The sequence below is a fragment of the Rhinichthys klamathensis genome, unplaced genomic scaffold, assembly GCF_029890125.1.
Source record: "Rhinichthys klamathensis goyatoka isolate OS25496 unplaced genomic scaffold, OSU_Roscu_1.1 h1tg000350l_1, whole genome shotgun sequence".
Lineage (NCBI taxonomy): Eukaryota > Metazoa > Chordata > Actinopteri > Cypriniformes > Leuciscidae > Rhinichthys > Rhinichthys klamathensis.
In genome coordinates this window covers 820937-837500 of record NW_026606862.1, presented here as the reverse complement: position 1 = coordinate 837500, position 16564 = coordinate 820937, and the positions used below count along the sequence as shown (strand labels likewise).

The following is a 16564-nucleotide window of genomic DNA, read 5'->3' as shown; positions in this document are numbered from 1 at the left end:
TGTGTGTGTGTGCGAGAGACGCTGAAGAGCAGCTGAGTGTGTGTGTGTGTGTGTGTGTGTGAGGAAGAGAGAGAGACGCTGAGAGTGTGTGTGTGTGTGTGTGTGTGTGTGTGTGTGTGGCACACATGGTAACTGGTCCTTTGTGGTTCCAGGCTAATCTGTACGGGATCTCGGAGCAGCAGTGGGCCCCAGAGACGAGGCATGCAGGCCCATCGGTGAATGGAAATGCCCTGGTGCCCGTCAACCACTGTCCCAACTATGGGTAAATAGCCCCAGTTATGGGTAAATAGTGAAGACCAATATAATGAAAAGAGTAATTGTGTGCAAATCCCACCTTCTGGCAGGTGCAGGACAAGAAGAACTAATGAAGTAAAAGAAAATGTAATGTCCGCACAGGCGGAGTCCAACTGACCGGACCACCGGCAGCCCCCTGCAGGAGTGAAGATGGTGGGAGTGAGGTCTGCTCACCCACACCCTCACCTTAATCCTCACCTATGTGCACCCTTCTTGTTGGAAGGGGGTCCCCAAAGGCACTCGTCGTAACCATGGAGTTGGCTTTGCTGTGAAGTCTAAACTGCTGCAGTGCATTCCGGAAACCCCTATTTGCATCAATGAAAGATTGATGACATGGCGCATTCCCCTGGCAAAGGAACGCTTCGCCACTCTCATCAGTGCATATGCTCCAACTCTTGATGCAGAGTACAACTTCAAAGAAGATTTCTACAGAGCTCTTGATGCCATCTTACAGAAAACCCCTGCTACGGACAGGCTCTATACTCATGGGAGATTTCAATGCTAGAGTGGGTACGGAGCACCTGGTATGGAGTAAAGTCATTGGCCAGCATGGTGTGGGGAAAATGAACCGCAACAGGCTCAGACTCCTCTCCCTCTGTGCAGAGCACCAGCTGGTCATTACTAACACCATCTTCCAGATGAAGAACAGGCTCAAGACCACCTGGCAGCACCCCCGCTCAAAACATTGGCACCTCCTTGACAACATGTCCTCACCACCCGTGTCATGCGCGGAGTTGAGTGATGGACTGTCCACCTCATGGTCAGATCCAAACTACTCATGGGCATTCAACCCCGTGGCCCGAGGACAGCTCCAAACAAGAAACTCAACTGTACAGCGCTGATCAGCATCACCACCAAAGACAACCTCCGACGGCTCCTTGATGAATCAGCTGACTGGGCAGCTTTGCGCCAGGCTATTCATAACGCAGCCTCAGAAGCGCTCGGCCAGTCAAGGAAACATCACCAGGACTGGTTTGACTGTAACTCAGCTGGGATCCAGTCACTTCTAAAAACCAAGCATGAAGCCCACAAAGCTCTCCTGCCCTGCCCTGGATCTCCCACCCATATAACCACCTTCATTGCTGCAAGAACAGCAACCCAGCGAGCCCTTCGGACTATGGAGAACACCTGGTGGATGCAAAAGGGGCAAGAAATCCAGAACCTGGCAGACTGCAATAACACTCAAGGCTTTTACAATGCCATAAAAGCATTGTACGGCACCAGGAAGTGGGCGATTGACACAGTCCGATCAGCTTACGGGTCCACACTCTTCAAGGACCAACATGAGATTCTTGCCCGTTGGGTAAACAATTTTTAGAGTCTCTTCGATCACACCAACCCTGTTTACCCACATATCCTGGATAATCTGCCAGACCTGCCACCAACCATGCACCTGGACACTCCACCACTTTACTCAGAACTTCGGCAAACTCTTGCAGGGCTGAAGAACAATAAAAGAGCTGGACCCGATGGAATCCCTGCAGAGGTTTTCAAACTCAGAGGATACATCCTCACGCGTCGTCTGCACCTCCTGATCCAAAACATCTGGGAACATTAGACCCTCCCACAGGACTGGAAGGATGCTAACATCGTGGTCATTTACAAGCACAAAGGAGACAGAGCAGTCTGAGGCAACAGCCACAGGATATCTCTCCTCTCCATCGCAGGGAAAGTCCTGGCCAAGTTCATGCTCAGCAGATTGGTTGAGCACATCTCGGAAGCTGTGCTTCCAGAAACGCAGTGTGGCTTCCGGAAGACCAGATCCACGACAGACATGGTTTTTGTCTTGAGGCAGCTGAAGAAGAAGAGCCGAGAACATCACAAAGACCTTTACGTTGCCTTCATCGACCTCAGCAAAGCTTTTGATACCATCAACCGTGAGCTGCTCTGGAAACATCTCTCCAAAATTGGGGTACCATGCAAGTTTCTCAGCATCCTACAGCAGCTGCATGACGGGATGCAAGCCAGAGTGCTCACGGGAGAACTCCAGTCAGAGTCTTTCGAGGTAAATGTTGGGGTGAAGCAAGGCTGTGTCTTGGCTCTGGTGCTCTTTAACATCCTCCTCTCTGCCATCACCTGCCTCTTCCACCGTGTCATGGGATATGAAGACGGTATCCATGTGGAATACAGGCTTGATGGAAGCCTTTTCAACATCCGTCGGCTTCAGGCCCGCACAAAGACGAAGACCCGCCAAATCTGTGAGCTTCAGTATGCTGATGACTGTGCCGTCTTAGCCCACAGCCCAGACTCTATGCAGCACGCCCTTAACACAATATCCAGTCTGTACCAATCTAAAAAACCGAAGTCATGTCCCATCTCACCCCCCCCCCCCCCCCGCCCCCACATCCCCCAGTTTTCACATAAATGGTGTTGCACTTAAAACAGTGGACTACTTCACCTACCTCAGCTCCACTTTGTCCTCATGCAGCTCCCTTGACACAGAAATACACACTCGGATAAATAAATCCTCATCTTTTGGAGGCCTAAGCAGCAGGGTTTTTGAAAACCGTAACCTGAAGGTCAGTACCAAGTTTGCTGTTTACAACGCGGTATGTCTCTCCACTCTCCTTTATGGGGCAGAGTCATGGACCCCATACCGCCAGTACATCATCACCCTAGAGGCCTTCCATATCCGCTGCCTACAAAAGGTCCTCAGCTTGTCCTGGAAAGATCGAATCCCCCATCCTCAGCAACACTGACTCAATCTGTATGGAAGCAGCTGTGGCCAAAACACATCTGCATTGGATAGGCACACCATAAGCATTCCTAAACACCGCCTGCCCCGCCAAGTCCTCTACAGTCAACTAACGGGCGCTAAGTGCTCCGCTGGAGGGCAAAAGCGGCGGACTACACCAGGGACCTCCTAAAGCGAGCGAACACCCCGCTTATGCAGCTCGAATCTCTGACACTCGACAGATCAGCCTGGCAGATTTTCAAACACACCAAACCAACTAAGACGATCCAAGAGGCGAATCAAGAGACACTAATGGCCGGCTGGTACCCCCTGGTATCTGGTTTCGAGTGTGTGGCTCAAGGATCGGACTCGACGCCCCCGAGAAGTGGCACCAGCGGCAAGGCTGCTGAACCCCACCCCATCCCTGGAGCAAGCGTCATCATCGAACACGATGGACAGCTGTGTGTACCGGTGCTGAGGGGCTCCCTCTGCAGCTGGTAGAGCTGTGTGTGTGATATAGAGAGAGATGCTGAGTGTATGTGAGGGAGAGAGAGAGATGCTGAGTGTGTGTGTGTGTGTGTGTACCTGCACTAATGGGCTCCCTCTGCAGCTGGTAGAGCTGAGTGTGTGTGTGTGTGTACCTGCACTAACGGGCTCCCTCTGCAGCTGGTAGAGCTGAGTGTGTGTGTGTGTACCTGCACTAACGGGCTCCCTCTGCAGCTGGTAGAGCTGAGTGTGTGTGTGTACCTGCACTAATGAGCTCCCTCTGCAGCTGATAGAGCTGTGTGTGTGTATGTGTGTGTGTGTGTACCTGCACTGACGGGCTCCCTCTGTAGAGAGTAGAGCTGAGTCTCCAGCCGGTTGACCTGCTGCTGTAGCGTCTCCACTGTGCGGCAGTGCTCGTCCTGCAGGAGCCGCGTCTGCTCGCGGAAGCTAATGCGCAGAGCCTCCGTCTGAGCGCTCAGCTGAGCCGCGCACTGGCCGTGCTCCGACCGCAGGGACACGCTCTCGGACTGCAGCGACAGCAGCCTGACAGAGTGATGAACAGAGAACAGGCTCAGAGACGCAGGGAGAAACACCACCATTACTGCTCGTCTGTCTCTTTAAATGCTCTTTAAGGCAGGATGGATTCTGATTGGCTGACAATGTTTTTATCGTCCATCAGCTTGAATGTAATTCCTCTGTGTCGTTAACATTATAGCTGTGGTGTTGATTATGTGATTCTTTTACATTTAGAATCATTTCTACAACTAAATATTTTATGACTGCACAATTAATATTATTATTACTTTTAAACCTCAGAAGCATTCTGTTGTGGACATTACAGGAAAGTAGGGGTGTCCCCGACTAAGGATTTTCATAGTCGAATCAGATTCGTGAAGTCCTGCCTATAGTCGACTAATAGTCGAATCATGTGTGTGGTGTTGGGGAGGGGGCGGGGCTTTAACATTTTAAAGCCGCGATGTACAGAACATCACACAAAGATATAGAAGAAAATATATAAAAACATTTTGGATCAATAAAACTAAGAAATAACATAAATAACTGCAGAAAGGCCACACTGCAGATAGGATTTGCATTTCACATGCAAATTAAATTAAATCGGCTGAATTGCCTGTACGAGCGTGCTCTAAGTAGGCCTACAGCGCAACATCGATGCACTGAAAAATAATCAACAATTAAGAACACAATATACATTTATAATAAATAAAAATACAAAACGAAATAAGTCAGAATCAAGTCACAAGAAGCAGAACAAATGTGTGCAAAATGCCTAAAGTGCAGGGGAACAATATTCAAAACACAAGTCACAAATAGTTAAATTAGATCACCCTGAGTGATCAATTAATAAAATAAAAATAAAGAAATTATTAAAATAACGAAAGTATGGCCAGGATTGTCAACTTTGTCTTTTTAACTGCAGAAAAACAATAAACGCTAAACTAGAGCGGCAGTCTTTTTAGCTAAACGTGTTCACAGTATCCAAAAATCAAATTAGAAGTAGAACCGGCTGAAATGTTTTGAAATCACTTGTACCCATACCTGATCGAAAAAACAAAATCCAGTCTTTCACTCGGCCTGTGTCCGTTTGAGTCTTTTCAAATTGTGTGCGGGGATAAAATACATTGTAAACCGCTTAACGTGAAAAACGCTTAACGGCTTTGTCCTAAAACTGTTATATTAAAAGATCAAATTCTGTACACACCTTATTAATAAAGCATACTATAGCCTACAGAAAAGCAGTTGAGCCCAGAATATGAACGCAGCGCGTTTTATTATAGGCTACGTTAAGCATTGTCCTCCCATAGAAAACCGTTAAAGATAAAGCTGTGACTTTCTAAAGGAGAAACGTGTTGCGTTCATATTCTGGGTTCATCTGCTTATCTGCACATAGAATGGTTTCTTAAGGTGTGTAGCCTACTGTGTTCATACATTAAGCACGTAAAAGTGTCATTTAAGCGTTTTAAAAGCTTTTTTCGCGTTAAGCGTTTTAGAACGTCCCGAGGAAAACCAGCCTGTTAACGTTGGCCGGCAGAAGTGCGATCATGGTTTTCCTGATGCTAAATCCAGCCTTGGAGAATATCCTTTCTGATGGTGTGCATCTTTAGATTTTCTTATCCCAGACATTTTTAAAGATTTAAATCCCTGCCGACAAGACGCTCCTCTGTCGGTCACGGATCGAAAGTGAAACTTAAATCTGTCACGGGGGGTTTGGATTTATTCACGCTGCACGCACGTTAAAAAATATTTATTAAAAGCTTCTTTCTTTGCACATTTTTATTGACAGCATTATCATAATAGGCTGTATATTAACGTATTGACAGAAAACCAGTAGTTCTATGTGAAATCAGACATTAAGCACACTCATATAGCCAACATGACATAATCCTCATTTAATAACACATCTGCGAAGATTCGACCGTGAGATTGGTAGTCGAATCAGGCTCCTCCTATTGAAGCATCGAATCTTCGACTATTCGGGGTCACCCCTACAGGAAAGTAATTTCTTTAAGAAATTAATTCTCTGTCGTGGCTTCATACTTACAGTATATCTTAAGGTCGAGTACACCAAGATATTTATAATTTGTGACTGATTGTATTGGCTGCCTACTAATTAAAACATAATTTATGCTCTCTAAAATCAATAGATATTTCCTTTGTTGTGGAGATGTTAAGAATTAGATTTGATTTCTTGCACCAATTAAAAAAAAGAAGGATTCAGAGATAGTCAGAATGCAAAATCTTACTAAATATAAAAGCACCCAAACAGGTGTCGCAATTTGACATTTTACAGGGGACAATTTTTGGAGGTAAAAATTTTGTTGACTTGCTTCGTTGAAAAATTACATTAAGTGAACAATGTCTTTTAATACTGACACTTTATTTGTTAAACCAACCAAAGATTATAAATAAGAAATATTAGTTAAAGAAAGAAAAAAAAGAAAGATTAGTTAGAAAGAAAAGTAAGAAATAATAAAGAAAGCAAGAGCAGTTAGAAAGAAAGAAAGATTATTTAGAAAGAAAGACAAAAAGAAAGAAAGAAAGAAAGAAAGAAAGAAAGAAAGAAAGAAAGAAAGAAAGAAAGAAAGAAAGAAAGAAAGAAAGAAAGAAAGAAAGAAAAGCTAGAAAGATTTCTGTGTTTGGACTGATGGGTTCCTGAACCCGAGGTTTCCCCGAGGTCAGACCTAGAGCTCCTCCTTTCCGATTTTAGGGAAACATCAGGTTCATCGGAGACGTCCAATGGAATTCATAGGCGTGCCGAATAAACACCATAGACACAGTGTCAGAGTAAAACTATATGCAAAATAAGATACACCGGTGTTTTGCCAGATGAGAAGTTTATCTATGTGTCATCTTTTTACTACTTGAATTCATTTTACTCTAATTCTCTTTTAATTCATTTTATAACTGTTTTAATTTCCCTTGCTTTTATTTTTGTTTATTTTCTATGCAAAGCTCTTTGAATTGCCATAGTGTAATTATTTTAATTCCTTTCTATGTAAAGCATTTTGAATAACTGTTTTATCCTTGCTTTTATTTTGTGATTATTTGTATTCCTTTCTATGTAAAGCACTTTGAATTGCCATAGTGTGCTATATAAATAAACTTGCCAAAAAAATGAACTTGCCAAACCTTAGTAATAATAACTTGTATGAGTGTTTTAAGTCAGGGTTTCGTTCTGAGCATAGCATGAAAACTGCCCTAGCGAGAGAAACTAATGATCTGTTAATGGCTGCTGACAGCGGGTCCTCATCTATTCTTGTTTTACCTGACTTTGAGTGCAGCTTTCGACACAATATTATCTTGAACCGTTTATCCGATATTGCTATCACTGGGATCCCTCATGCCTGGTTCACTTCATACCTTTCAAACCGTACAGTTTGTACAACTAAAAAAAAGTCATTCCCAACCTTCTGTTGGCTGTGGTGTCCCCCAAGGTTCTGTCCTAGGTCCCCTATTGTTCCTAACCTACCTTCTCCCACTCTGCAATATCGTTCCAAATTCTGTATTAAATTCCACTGTTACGCTGATGATACACAGCTTTATATATCTACAAACCCTGATTCCATTCTCTCCCCGGCCTGTCTTACAAAATAAATGTCTGGTTTTCTGCCAACTTCCTCAAACTTAATGGCAGTAAGACTGAAGTACTCCTCATTGGCACTAATTCTACTTTCTCTAGGTGGAGGAGACCCAATGAAGAGGAACAGAGACTTCCAGAGGCGAGCAGAAGCCCGGCTAAAGGCCCTACGGCCCACGGTGGCTCGGCGAGCAGAAGGGGTATGAAGGAGACCCAGTGAAGAGGAACAGAGACTTCCAGAGGCGAGCAGAAGCCCAGCTAAAGGCCCTACGGCCCACGGTGGCTCGGCGAGCAGAAGGGGTATGAAGGAGACCCAGTGAAGAGGAACAGAGACTTCCAGAGGCGAGCAGAAGCCCGGCTAAAGGCCCTACGGCCCACGGTGGCTCGGCGAGCAGAAGGGGTATGAAGGAGACCCAGTGAAGAGGAACAGAGACTTCCAGAGGCGAGCAGAAGCCCGGCTAAAGGCCCTACGGCCCACGGTGGCTCGGTGAGCAGAAGGGGTATGAAGGAGACCCAGTGAAGAGGAACAGAGACTTCCAGAGGCGAGCAGAAGCCCGGCTAAAGGCCCTACGGCCCACGGTGGCTCGGCGAGCAGAAGGGGTATGAAGGAGACCCAGTGAAGAGGAACAGAGACTTCCAGAGGCGAGCAGAAGCCCGGCTAAAGGCCCTACGGCCCACGGTGGCTCGGCGAGCAGAAGGGGTATGAAGGAGACCCAGTGAAGAGGAACAGAGACTTCCAGAGGCGAGCAGAAGCCCAGCTAAAGGCCCTACGGCCCACGGTGGCTCGGCGAGCAGAAGGGGTATGAAGGAGACCCAGTGAAGAGGAACAGAGACTTCCAGAGGCGAGCAGAAGCCCGGCTAAAGGCCCTACGGCCCACGGTGGCTCGGTGAGCAGAAGGGGTATGAAGGAGACCCAGTGAAGAGGAACAGAGACTTCCAGAGGCGAGCAGAAGCCCGGCTAAAGGCCCTACGGCCCACGGTGGCTCGGCGAGCAGAAGGGGTATGAAGGAGACCCAGTGAAGAGGAACAGAGACTTCCAGAGGCGAGCAGAAGCCCGGCTAAAGGCCCTACGGCCCACGGTGGCTCGGGGAGCAGAAGGGGTATGAAGGAGACCCAGTGAAGAGGAACAGAGACTTCCAGAGGCGAGCAGAAGCCCAGCTAAAGGCCCTACGGCCCACGGTGGCTCGGCGAGCAGAAGTCTCTGTTCCTCTTCACTGGCTTCTACTCCAGACAGAGTGTGTCAGCCAGAGTGTGTCAGTGTCTCTACCAGACCGAGTGTGACTGCGCGCGAGAGAGATCGAGTGTGTCTGAGCATTAGTAAATTGGTACATAGTAATATATAATTATTATATAAGAGGCATGGAAGTTCGATAAATGGACAACAATATAAATAAAAACAAAAATTAAATTATTACCACTGAATTAGCAGACTGTGATTTGAATCAGATAGACAGAAGATGAAAACACTTTCTTGTCTGTCCCAAGTACCACTACAAGGGATTTTTTTTTATTTTTTTTTATTTGCAGCACTGTATTTTTCATTCTTAACTCTAAATGACTCAGAGAAACTTCACTATATCCTCGGAAAGGATGAGCTGCAAAATAGGCCTACCTTACACACCATATGAGGTGGTCAATCCATTGTATTTGTTTTTTATATTATTTTATATAGTATTTATATTTTATATACATTGTATTTATAATTAAAGGAGCTGTATGTAAGATTGTGGCCAAAACTGGTACTGCAATCACTTTCAAATTACTGTAGAGTGGTGTATCCCCTCCCCCTCCCCCCTGACTCGAGGTTGCCAGATCGGCTGCAGGATCCAGCAGGAACGTGACGAGCTGCAGCTGTGGTAACTAGAGCAGAGCTGGCAACCCGGATGCCGCAACACTACTGACTTCGTGATTGGTAGATAGGTGGAGGGTGGAGCATCAGACCAAAACACAACATGACAACATCAACATCAGTTGAGGGCTGCAACTGCACTTTTTAAATGACAATATCCTGGCCGGACTATTGTTGTCAGTGATATAAGTATTTGAAATGTACATGATTTCTTAATGTCTCGTGATATATCAGGGCCATTTTATGATTTATTGAAATAAATTTCTTACATACAGCTCCTTTAATATTAGGATAGACTAGAGATATTATCTTCTGTTAATTATTATTGCTATTATTACCTATTATCCGACTGCACGAGAGTCATGGAACTCTCTGCGAGGCGTGAGTGTGAGTCACAATTTGCACTGTTAGTTCTGTTTTTGAATAAAGGGTTGGAAATTAATGCTTTTATGTTTAAAAATTTTTTTAATCCGATTCATCGATTATTAAAATAAACGTTAGTTGCAGCCCTACAACCACACCTCTCCCAGAGCTCCGCCTCTTTGCTGACGCTCTCTCTCTCTCTCTCACACACACACACCTCTCCCGAAGCTCTGCCTCTTTGCTGACGCTCTCCTGCAGGATCTTGTTGTGCCGCTCCAGCAGTGTGTCGTGGTCCGTCTGCAGCTGCTGCAGTTCTGCTGTGCTGCACTGAAGGCTGGTCTGCGTCTCCTGCAAGCGTCTGCGCAGCTGCTCCAGCCCAGCCTCCATCTGCTCTCTGAACACACAACACAACCAGCCTCAGAACACACACTCCCACCGCTGAACACAGTCAGTGACTCATGAAGCTCACCTCTCCTGTCTGAAGGCGTCTCCCTCGCTCTGGCCGGAGCTCTTGTGCTTCTGCTGCTTCAGGACATTATGGACACGCACCTTATAGCTCTCGAACTCAGACACGGTCGCCGCCAGATCAGCCTGCAGTTACAGTCACACCAGAGTCACACCAGAGACACACCAGAGACACATCAGAGACACACCAGAGACACACCAGAGACACACCAGAGTCACACCAGAGTCACACCAGAGTCACACCAGAGTCACACCAGAGTCACACCAGCACGAGACACACCAGAGACACACCAGAGACACACCAGAGACACATCAGAGACACACCAGAGACATACCAGAGACACACCAGAGACACATCAGAGACACACCAGAGACACACCAGAGACACACCAGAGTCACACCAGAGTCACACCAGCACGAGACACACCAGAGACACACCAGAGACACACCAGAGTCACACCAGAGTCACACCAGAGACACACCAGAGACACACCAGAGACACACCAGAGACACACCAGAGTCACACCAGAGTCACACCAGAGTCACACCAGAGTCACACCAGCACGAGACACACCAGAGTCACACCAGAGACACACCAGAGTCACACCAGAGTCACACCAGAGTCACACCAGAGACACACCAGAGACACACCAGAGACACACCAGAGTCACACCAGAGTCACACCAGAGTCACACCAGAGTCACACCAGCACGAGACACACCAGAGTCACACCAGAGACACACCAGAACGAGACAAACCAGAGACACACAAGAGACACACCAGCACGAGACACACCAGAGACACACCAGCACGAGACACACCAGTACAAGACACACCAGCACGAGACACACCAGAACGAGACACACCATAGACACACCAGAGACAAACCAGAGTCACACCAGAGACACACCAGAGACACACCAGCACGAGACACACCAGAACGAGACACACCAGAACGAGACACACCAGAGTCACACCAGAGACACACCAGAGCGAGACACACCAGAACGAGACACACCAGCACGAGACACACCAGAGACACACAGGAGACACACCAGCACGAGACACACCAGCACGAGACACACCAGCACGAGACACACCAGCACGAGACACACCAGCACGAGACACACCAGAGTCACACCAGAGACACACCAGCACGAGACACACCAGCACGAGACACACCAGCACGAGACACACCAGCACGAGACACACCAGAGACACACCAGAGTCACACCAGCACGAGACACACCAGCACGAGACACACCAGCACGAGACACACCAGAGTCACACCAGAGTCACACCAGCACGAGACACACCAGAGACACACCAGAGTCACACCAGCACGAGACACACCAGAGTCACACCAGAGACACACCAGCACGAGACACACCAGCACGAGACACACCAGCACGAGACACACCAGAGTCACACCAGCACGAGACACACCAGAGACACACCAGAGACACACCAGCACGAGACACACCAGAGACACACCAGAGACACACCAGTCACACCAGAGACACACCAGAGACACACCAGAGACACACCAGAGACACACCAGAGTCACACCAGAGACACACCAGAGACACACCAGAGACACACCAGAGTCACACCAGCACGAGACACACCAGCACGAGACACACCAGAGACACACCAGAGACACACCAGCACGAGACACATCAAAGACACACCAGAGTCACACCAGCACGAGACACACCAGAGACACACCAGAGACACACCAGAGACACACCAGCACGAGACACATCAGAGACACACCAGAACGAGACACACCAGAGTCACACCAGCACGAGACACACCAGAGACACACCAGAGTCACACCAGAGACACACCAGAGACACACCAGAGACACACCAGAGTCACACCAGCACGAGACACACCAGCACGAGACACACCAGAGACACACCAGAGTCACACCAGCACGAGACACACCAGAGTCACACCAGCACGAGACACACCAGCACGAGACACACCAGAGTCACACCAGCACGAGACACATCAGAGACACACCAGAGTCACACCAGCACGAGACACCAGAGACACACCAGAGACACACCAGCACGAGACACACCAGAGACACACCAGAGACACACCAGCACGAGACACACCAGCACGAGACACACCAGAGACACACCAGAGTCACACCAGAGTCACACCAGAGACACACCAGAGTCACACCAGTCACACCAGAGTCACACCAGCACGAGACACACCAGAGTCACACCAGCACGAGACACACCAGAGTCACACCAGCACGAGACACACCAGAGTCACACCAGAGACACACCAGCACGAGACACACCAGAGACACACCAGAGTCACACCAGAGACACACCAGAGTCACACCAGAGACACACCAGCACGAGACACACCAGAGACACACCAGAGACACACCAGAACGAGACACACCAGAGACACACAAGAGACACACCAGCATGAGACACACCAGAGACACACCAGAGACACACCAGCACGAGACAGACCAGAACGAGACACACCATAGACACACCAGAGACACACCAGAGTCACACCAGAGACACACCAGCACGTGACACACCAGAGTCACACCAGCACGAGACACACCAGAGTCACACCAGAGACACACCAGCACGAGACACACCAGAGTCACACCAGCACGAGACACACCAGAGTCACACCAGAGTCACACCAGCACGAGACACACCAGAGTCACACCAGCACGAGACACACCAGAGTCACACCAGAGACACACCAGAGTCACACCAGCACGAGACACACCAGCACGAGACACACCAGAGACACACCAGAGACACACCAGAGACACACCAGAGACACACCAGAGACACACCAGAGTCACACCAGAGACACACCAGAGTCACACCAGCACGAGACACACCAGCACGAGACACACCAGAGACACACCAGCACGAGACACACCATAGACACACCATAGACACACCAGAGACACACCAGAGACACACCAGAGACACACCAGAGACACACCAGAGTCACACCAGAGTCACACCAGCACGAGACACACCAGAGACACACCAGAGACACACCAGAGTCACACCAGAGACACACCAGCACGAGACACACCAGAGACACACCAGAGACACACCAGATACACACCAGCCCGAGACACATCAGAGACACACCAGAGACACACCAGCACGAGACACACCAAAGTCACACCAGAGTCACACCAGAGACACACCAGAGTCCCACCAGCACGAGACACACCAGCACGAGACACACCAGCACGAGACACACCAGAGTCACACCAGCACGAGACACACCAGAGACACACCAGAGTCACACCAGTAGTGTTGTCAAAAATATCGATATTTCGATAAATATCGATACTGAAATATCTGAACGGTACCAATACTAATTTCCCGAAGTATCGATACTAGCCGAGCAGTCACTTTCACTTCTCTCAAAAGGCGCGTTGACAAACACCACACGTGACGCACTCGTCTCATTCGCTCTGGTTAAATAGCAAAAGTGAAGTGAATGGAAAGATGGCGAGGGCCGCGCCCCCGCGACCGGCTTTGGTTGATTGATAAAGAACACCACGAGCGGGCATGTCGGAGAATAGCGCGGACACGCGTAAAAAACACACCGCGAGTGGGCATGTCGGAGTCGGAGAATAGCGTGGACACGCGCTACACGCCGCGAGCGGGCATGTCGGAGAATAGCGCGGACACGAGCTACACACCGCGAGCGGGCATGTCGGAGAATAGCGTGGACACGCGCTACACACCGCGAGCGGGCATGTCGGAGAATAGCGCGGACACGAGCTACACACCGCGAGCGGGCATGTCGGAGAATAGCGCGGACACGAGCTACACACCGCGAGCGGGCATGTCGGAGAATAGCGCGGACACGAGCTACACACCGCGAGCGGGCATGTCGGAGAATAGCGCGGACACGAGCTACACACCGCGAGCGGGCATGTCGGAGAATAGCGCGGACACGAGCTACACACCGCGAGCGGGCATGTCGGAGAATAGCGCGGACACGAGCTACACACCGCGAGCGGGCATGTCGGAGAATAGCATGGACACGAGCTACACACCGCGAGCGGGCATGTCGGAGAATAGCGCGGACACGCGTAAAAAACACACCGCGAGCGGGCATATCGGAGAATAGCGCGGACACGAGCTACACACCGCGAGCGGGCATGTCGGAGAATAGCGCGGACACGAGCTACACACCGCGAGCGGGCATGTCGGAGAATAGCGCGGACACGAGCTACACACCGCGAGCCGGCATGTCGAAGAATAGCGCGGACACAAGCTACACACCGCGAGCGGGCATGTCGGAGAATAGCGTGGACACGAGCTACACACCACGAGCGGGCATGTCGGAGAATAGCGCGGACACGAGCTACACACCGCGAGCGGGCATGTCGGAGAATAGCATGGACACGAGCTACACACCGCGAGCGGGCATGTCGGAGAATAGCGCGGACACGCGTAAAAAACACACCGCGAGCGGGCATATCGGAGAATAGCGCGGACACGAGCTACACACCGCGAGCGGGCATGTCGGAGAATAGCGCGGACACGAGCTACACACCGCGAGCGGGCATGTCGGAGAATAGCGCGGACACGAGCTACACACCGCGAGCGGGCATGTCGAAGAATAGCGCGGACACGAGCTACACACCGCGAGCGGGCATGTCGGAGAATAGCGTGGACACGAGCTACACACCGCGAGCGGGCATGTCGGAGAATAGCGCGGACACGAGCTACACACCGCGAGCGGGCATGTCGGAGAATAGCGTGGACACGAGCTACACACCGCGAGCGGGCATGTCGGAGAATAGCGCGGACACGAGCTACACACCGCGAGCGGGCATGTCGGAGAATAGCGCGGACACGAGCTACACACCACGAGCGGTCATGTCGGAGAATAGCGCGGACACGAGCTACACACCACGAGCGGTCATGTCGGAGAATAGCGCGGACACGAGCTACACACCGCGAGCGGGCATGTCGGAGAATAGCGTGGACACGAGCTACACACCGCGAGCGGGCATGTCGGAGAATAGCGCGGACACGAGCTACACACCGCGAGTGGGCATGTCGGAGAATAGCGCGGACACGAGCTACACACCGCGAGCGGGCATGTCAGAGAATAGCGCGGACACGAGCTACACACCGCGAGCGGGCATGTCGGAGAATAGCGCGGACACGAGCTACACACCGCGAGCGGGCATGTCGGAGAATAGCGTGGACACGAGCTACACACCGCGAGCGGGCATGTCGGAGAATAGCGCGGACACGAGCTACACACCGCGAGCGGGCATGTCGGAGAATAGCGTGGACACGAGCTACACACCGCGAGTGGGCATGTCGGAGAATAGCGCGGACACGAGCTACACACCGCGAGCGGGCATGTCGGAGAATAGCGCGGACACGAGCTACACACCGCGAGCGGGCATGTCGGAGAATAGCGCGGACACGAGCTACACACCGCGAGTGGGCATGTCGGAGAATAGCGCGGACACGAGCTACACACCGCGAGCGGGCATGTCGGAGAATAGCGCGGACACGAGCTACACACCGCGAGCGGGCATGTCGGAGAATAGCGCGGACACGAGCTACACACCGCGAGCGGGCATGTCGGAGAATAGCGTGTAGGCCTACAGATTGTTTGACTATCAATAATCCCTCACATCACTCATTTTTTAAAATTATTGTATAGGTGAAAACAGACTTAAGGAACAGGCTCCAGGGGTAGGCTACTATTTAGCAGCATATATGCTCAGCATCAGGGGTGTTTGTTGTTTGGACAGATCTGCCCCCACTGCTAAAAAAAAAAAATCCTCAAGGAAACACTGTAACTCTTCCCATTTGAACTTTTCTGAAACATTAACCAAGATGGCCTAGTATTGTTGTTGATAAGAGTCTGTGTTGTCTCGTTTTAATTCTTAAAGTTAAGATAATCTGACTGAGGAATCTTAGACAAGTAAATATTGTAACTGTGGTCAAATGTAAATTAACTGGTGCCTATTTAACTTTATTCAAAAATTATTATTTAATTCTGCAATTTTCCTTCATTAGCTATTATCATCAATTTGATTACACAGATATTAATTAAACTAAACAGCTAGACAATGGCATCTCTAAATTCAATAATGACATGCCTTTAACTGAAAATTGAATGTTTAATCTTATTATTATACACTGACTCTCTATCCTCCAATTTGATACTGTTAAGTGCTTTTTTGTTACAGTATATTTTAATCTTTGATAACAGTAGGTAATAAAAATACATCATGTTAGCTCTGGTCCAATTAAAAAATATAAACAAATAGAACTCAGGACAT

General features: G+C 49.5%; 2 protein-coding genes across 3 annotated transcripts in view; one reads left to right on the top strand and one right to left on the bottom strand.

The window, feature by feature from the left end:
* Positions 1-16564, top strand: part of LOC130068942 (E3 SUMO-protein ligase RanBP2-like) — a 211692-nt gene that overhangs the window by 173622 nt on the left and 21506 nt on the right. The gene's annotated exons all lie outside the window — the stretch shown is intronic.
* LOC130068943 (GRIP and coiled-coil domain-containing protein 2) overlaps positions 1-16564 on the bottom strand; it is a 39219-nt gene that overhangs the window by 3597 nt on the left and 19058 nt on the right. For both annotated transcript variants that reach the window (XM_056232600.1, XM_056232601.1), the window contains exons 17-19: positions 10232-10353; positions 9980-10156; positions 3780-3997 (exon numbers count right to left, since the gene is read on the bottom strand). In XM_056232600.1, the coding sequence (XP_056088575.1) occupies positions 3780-3997; positions 9980-10156; positions 10232-10353 (517 nt within the window). The remainder of the gene's footprint in view (positions 1-3779; positions 3998-9979; positions 10157-10231; positions 10354-16564) is intronic.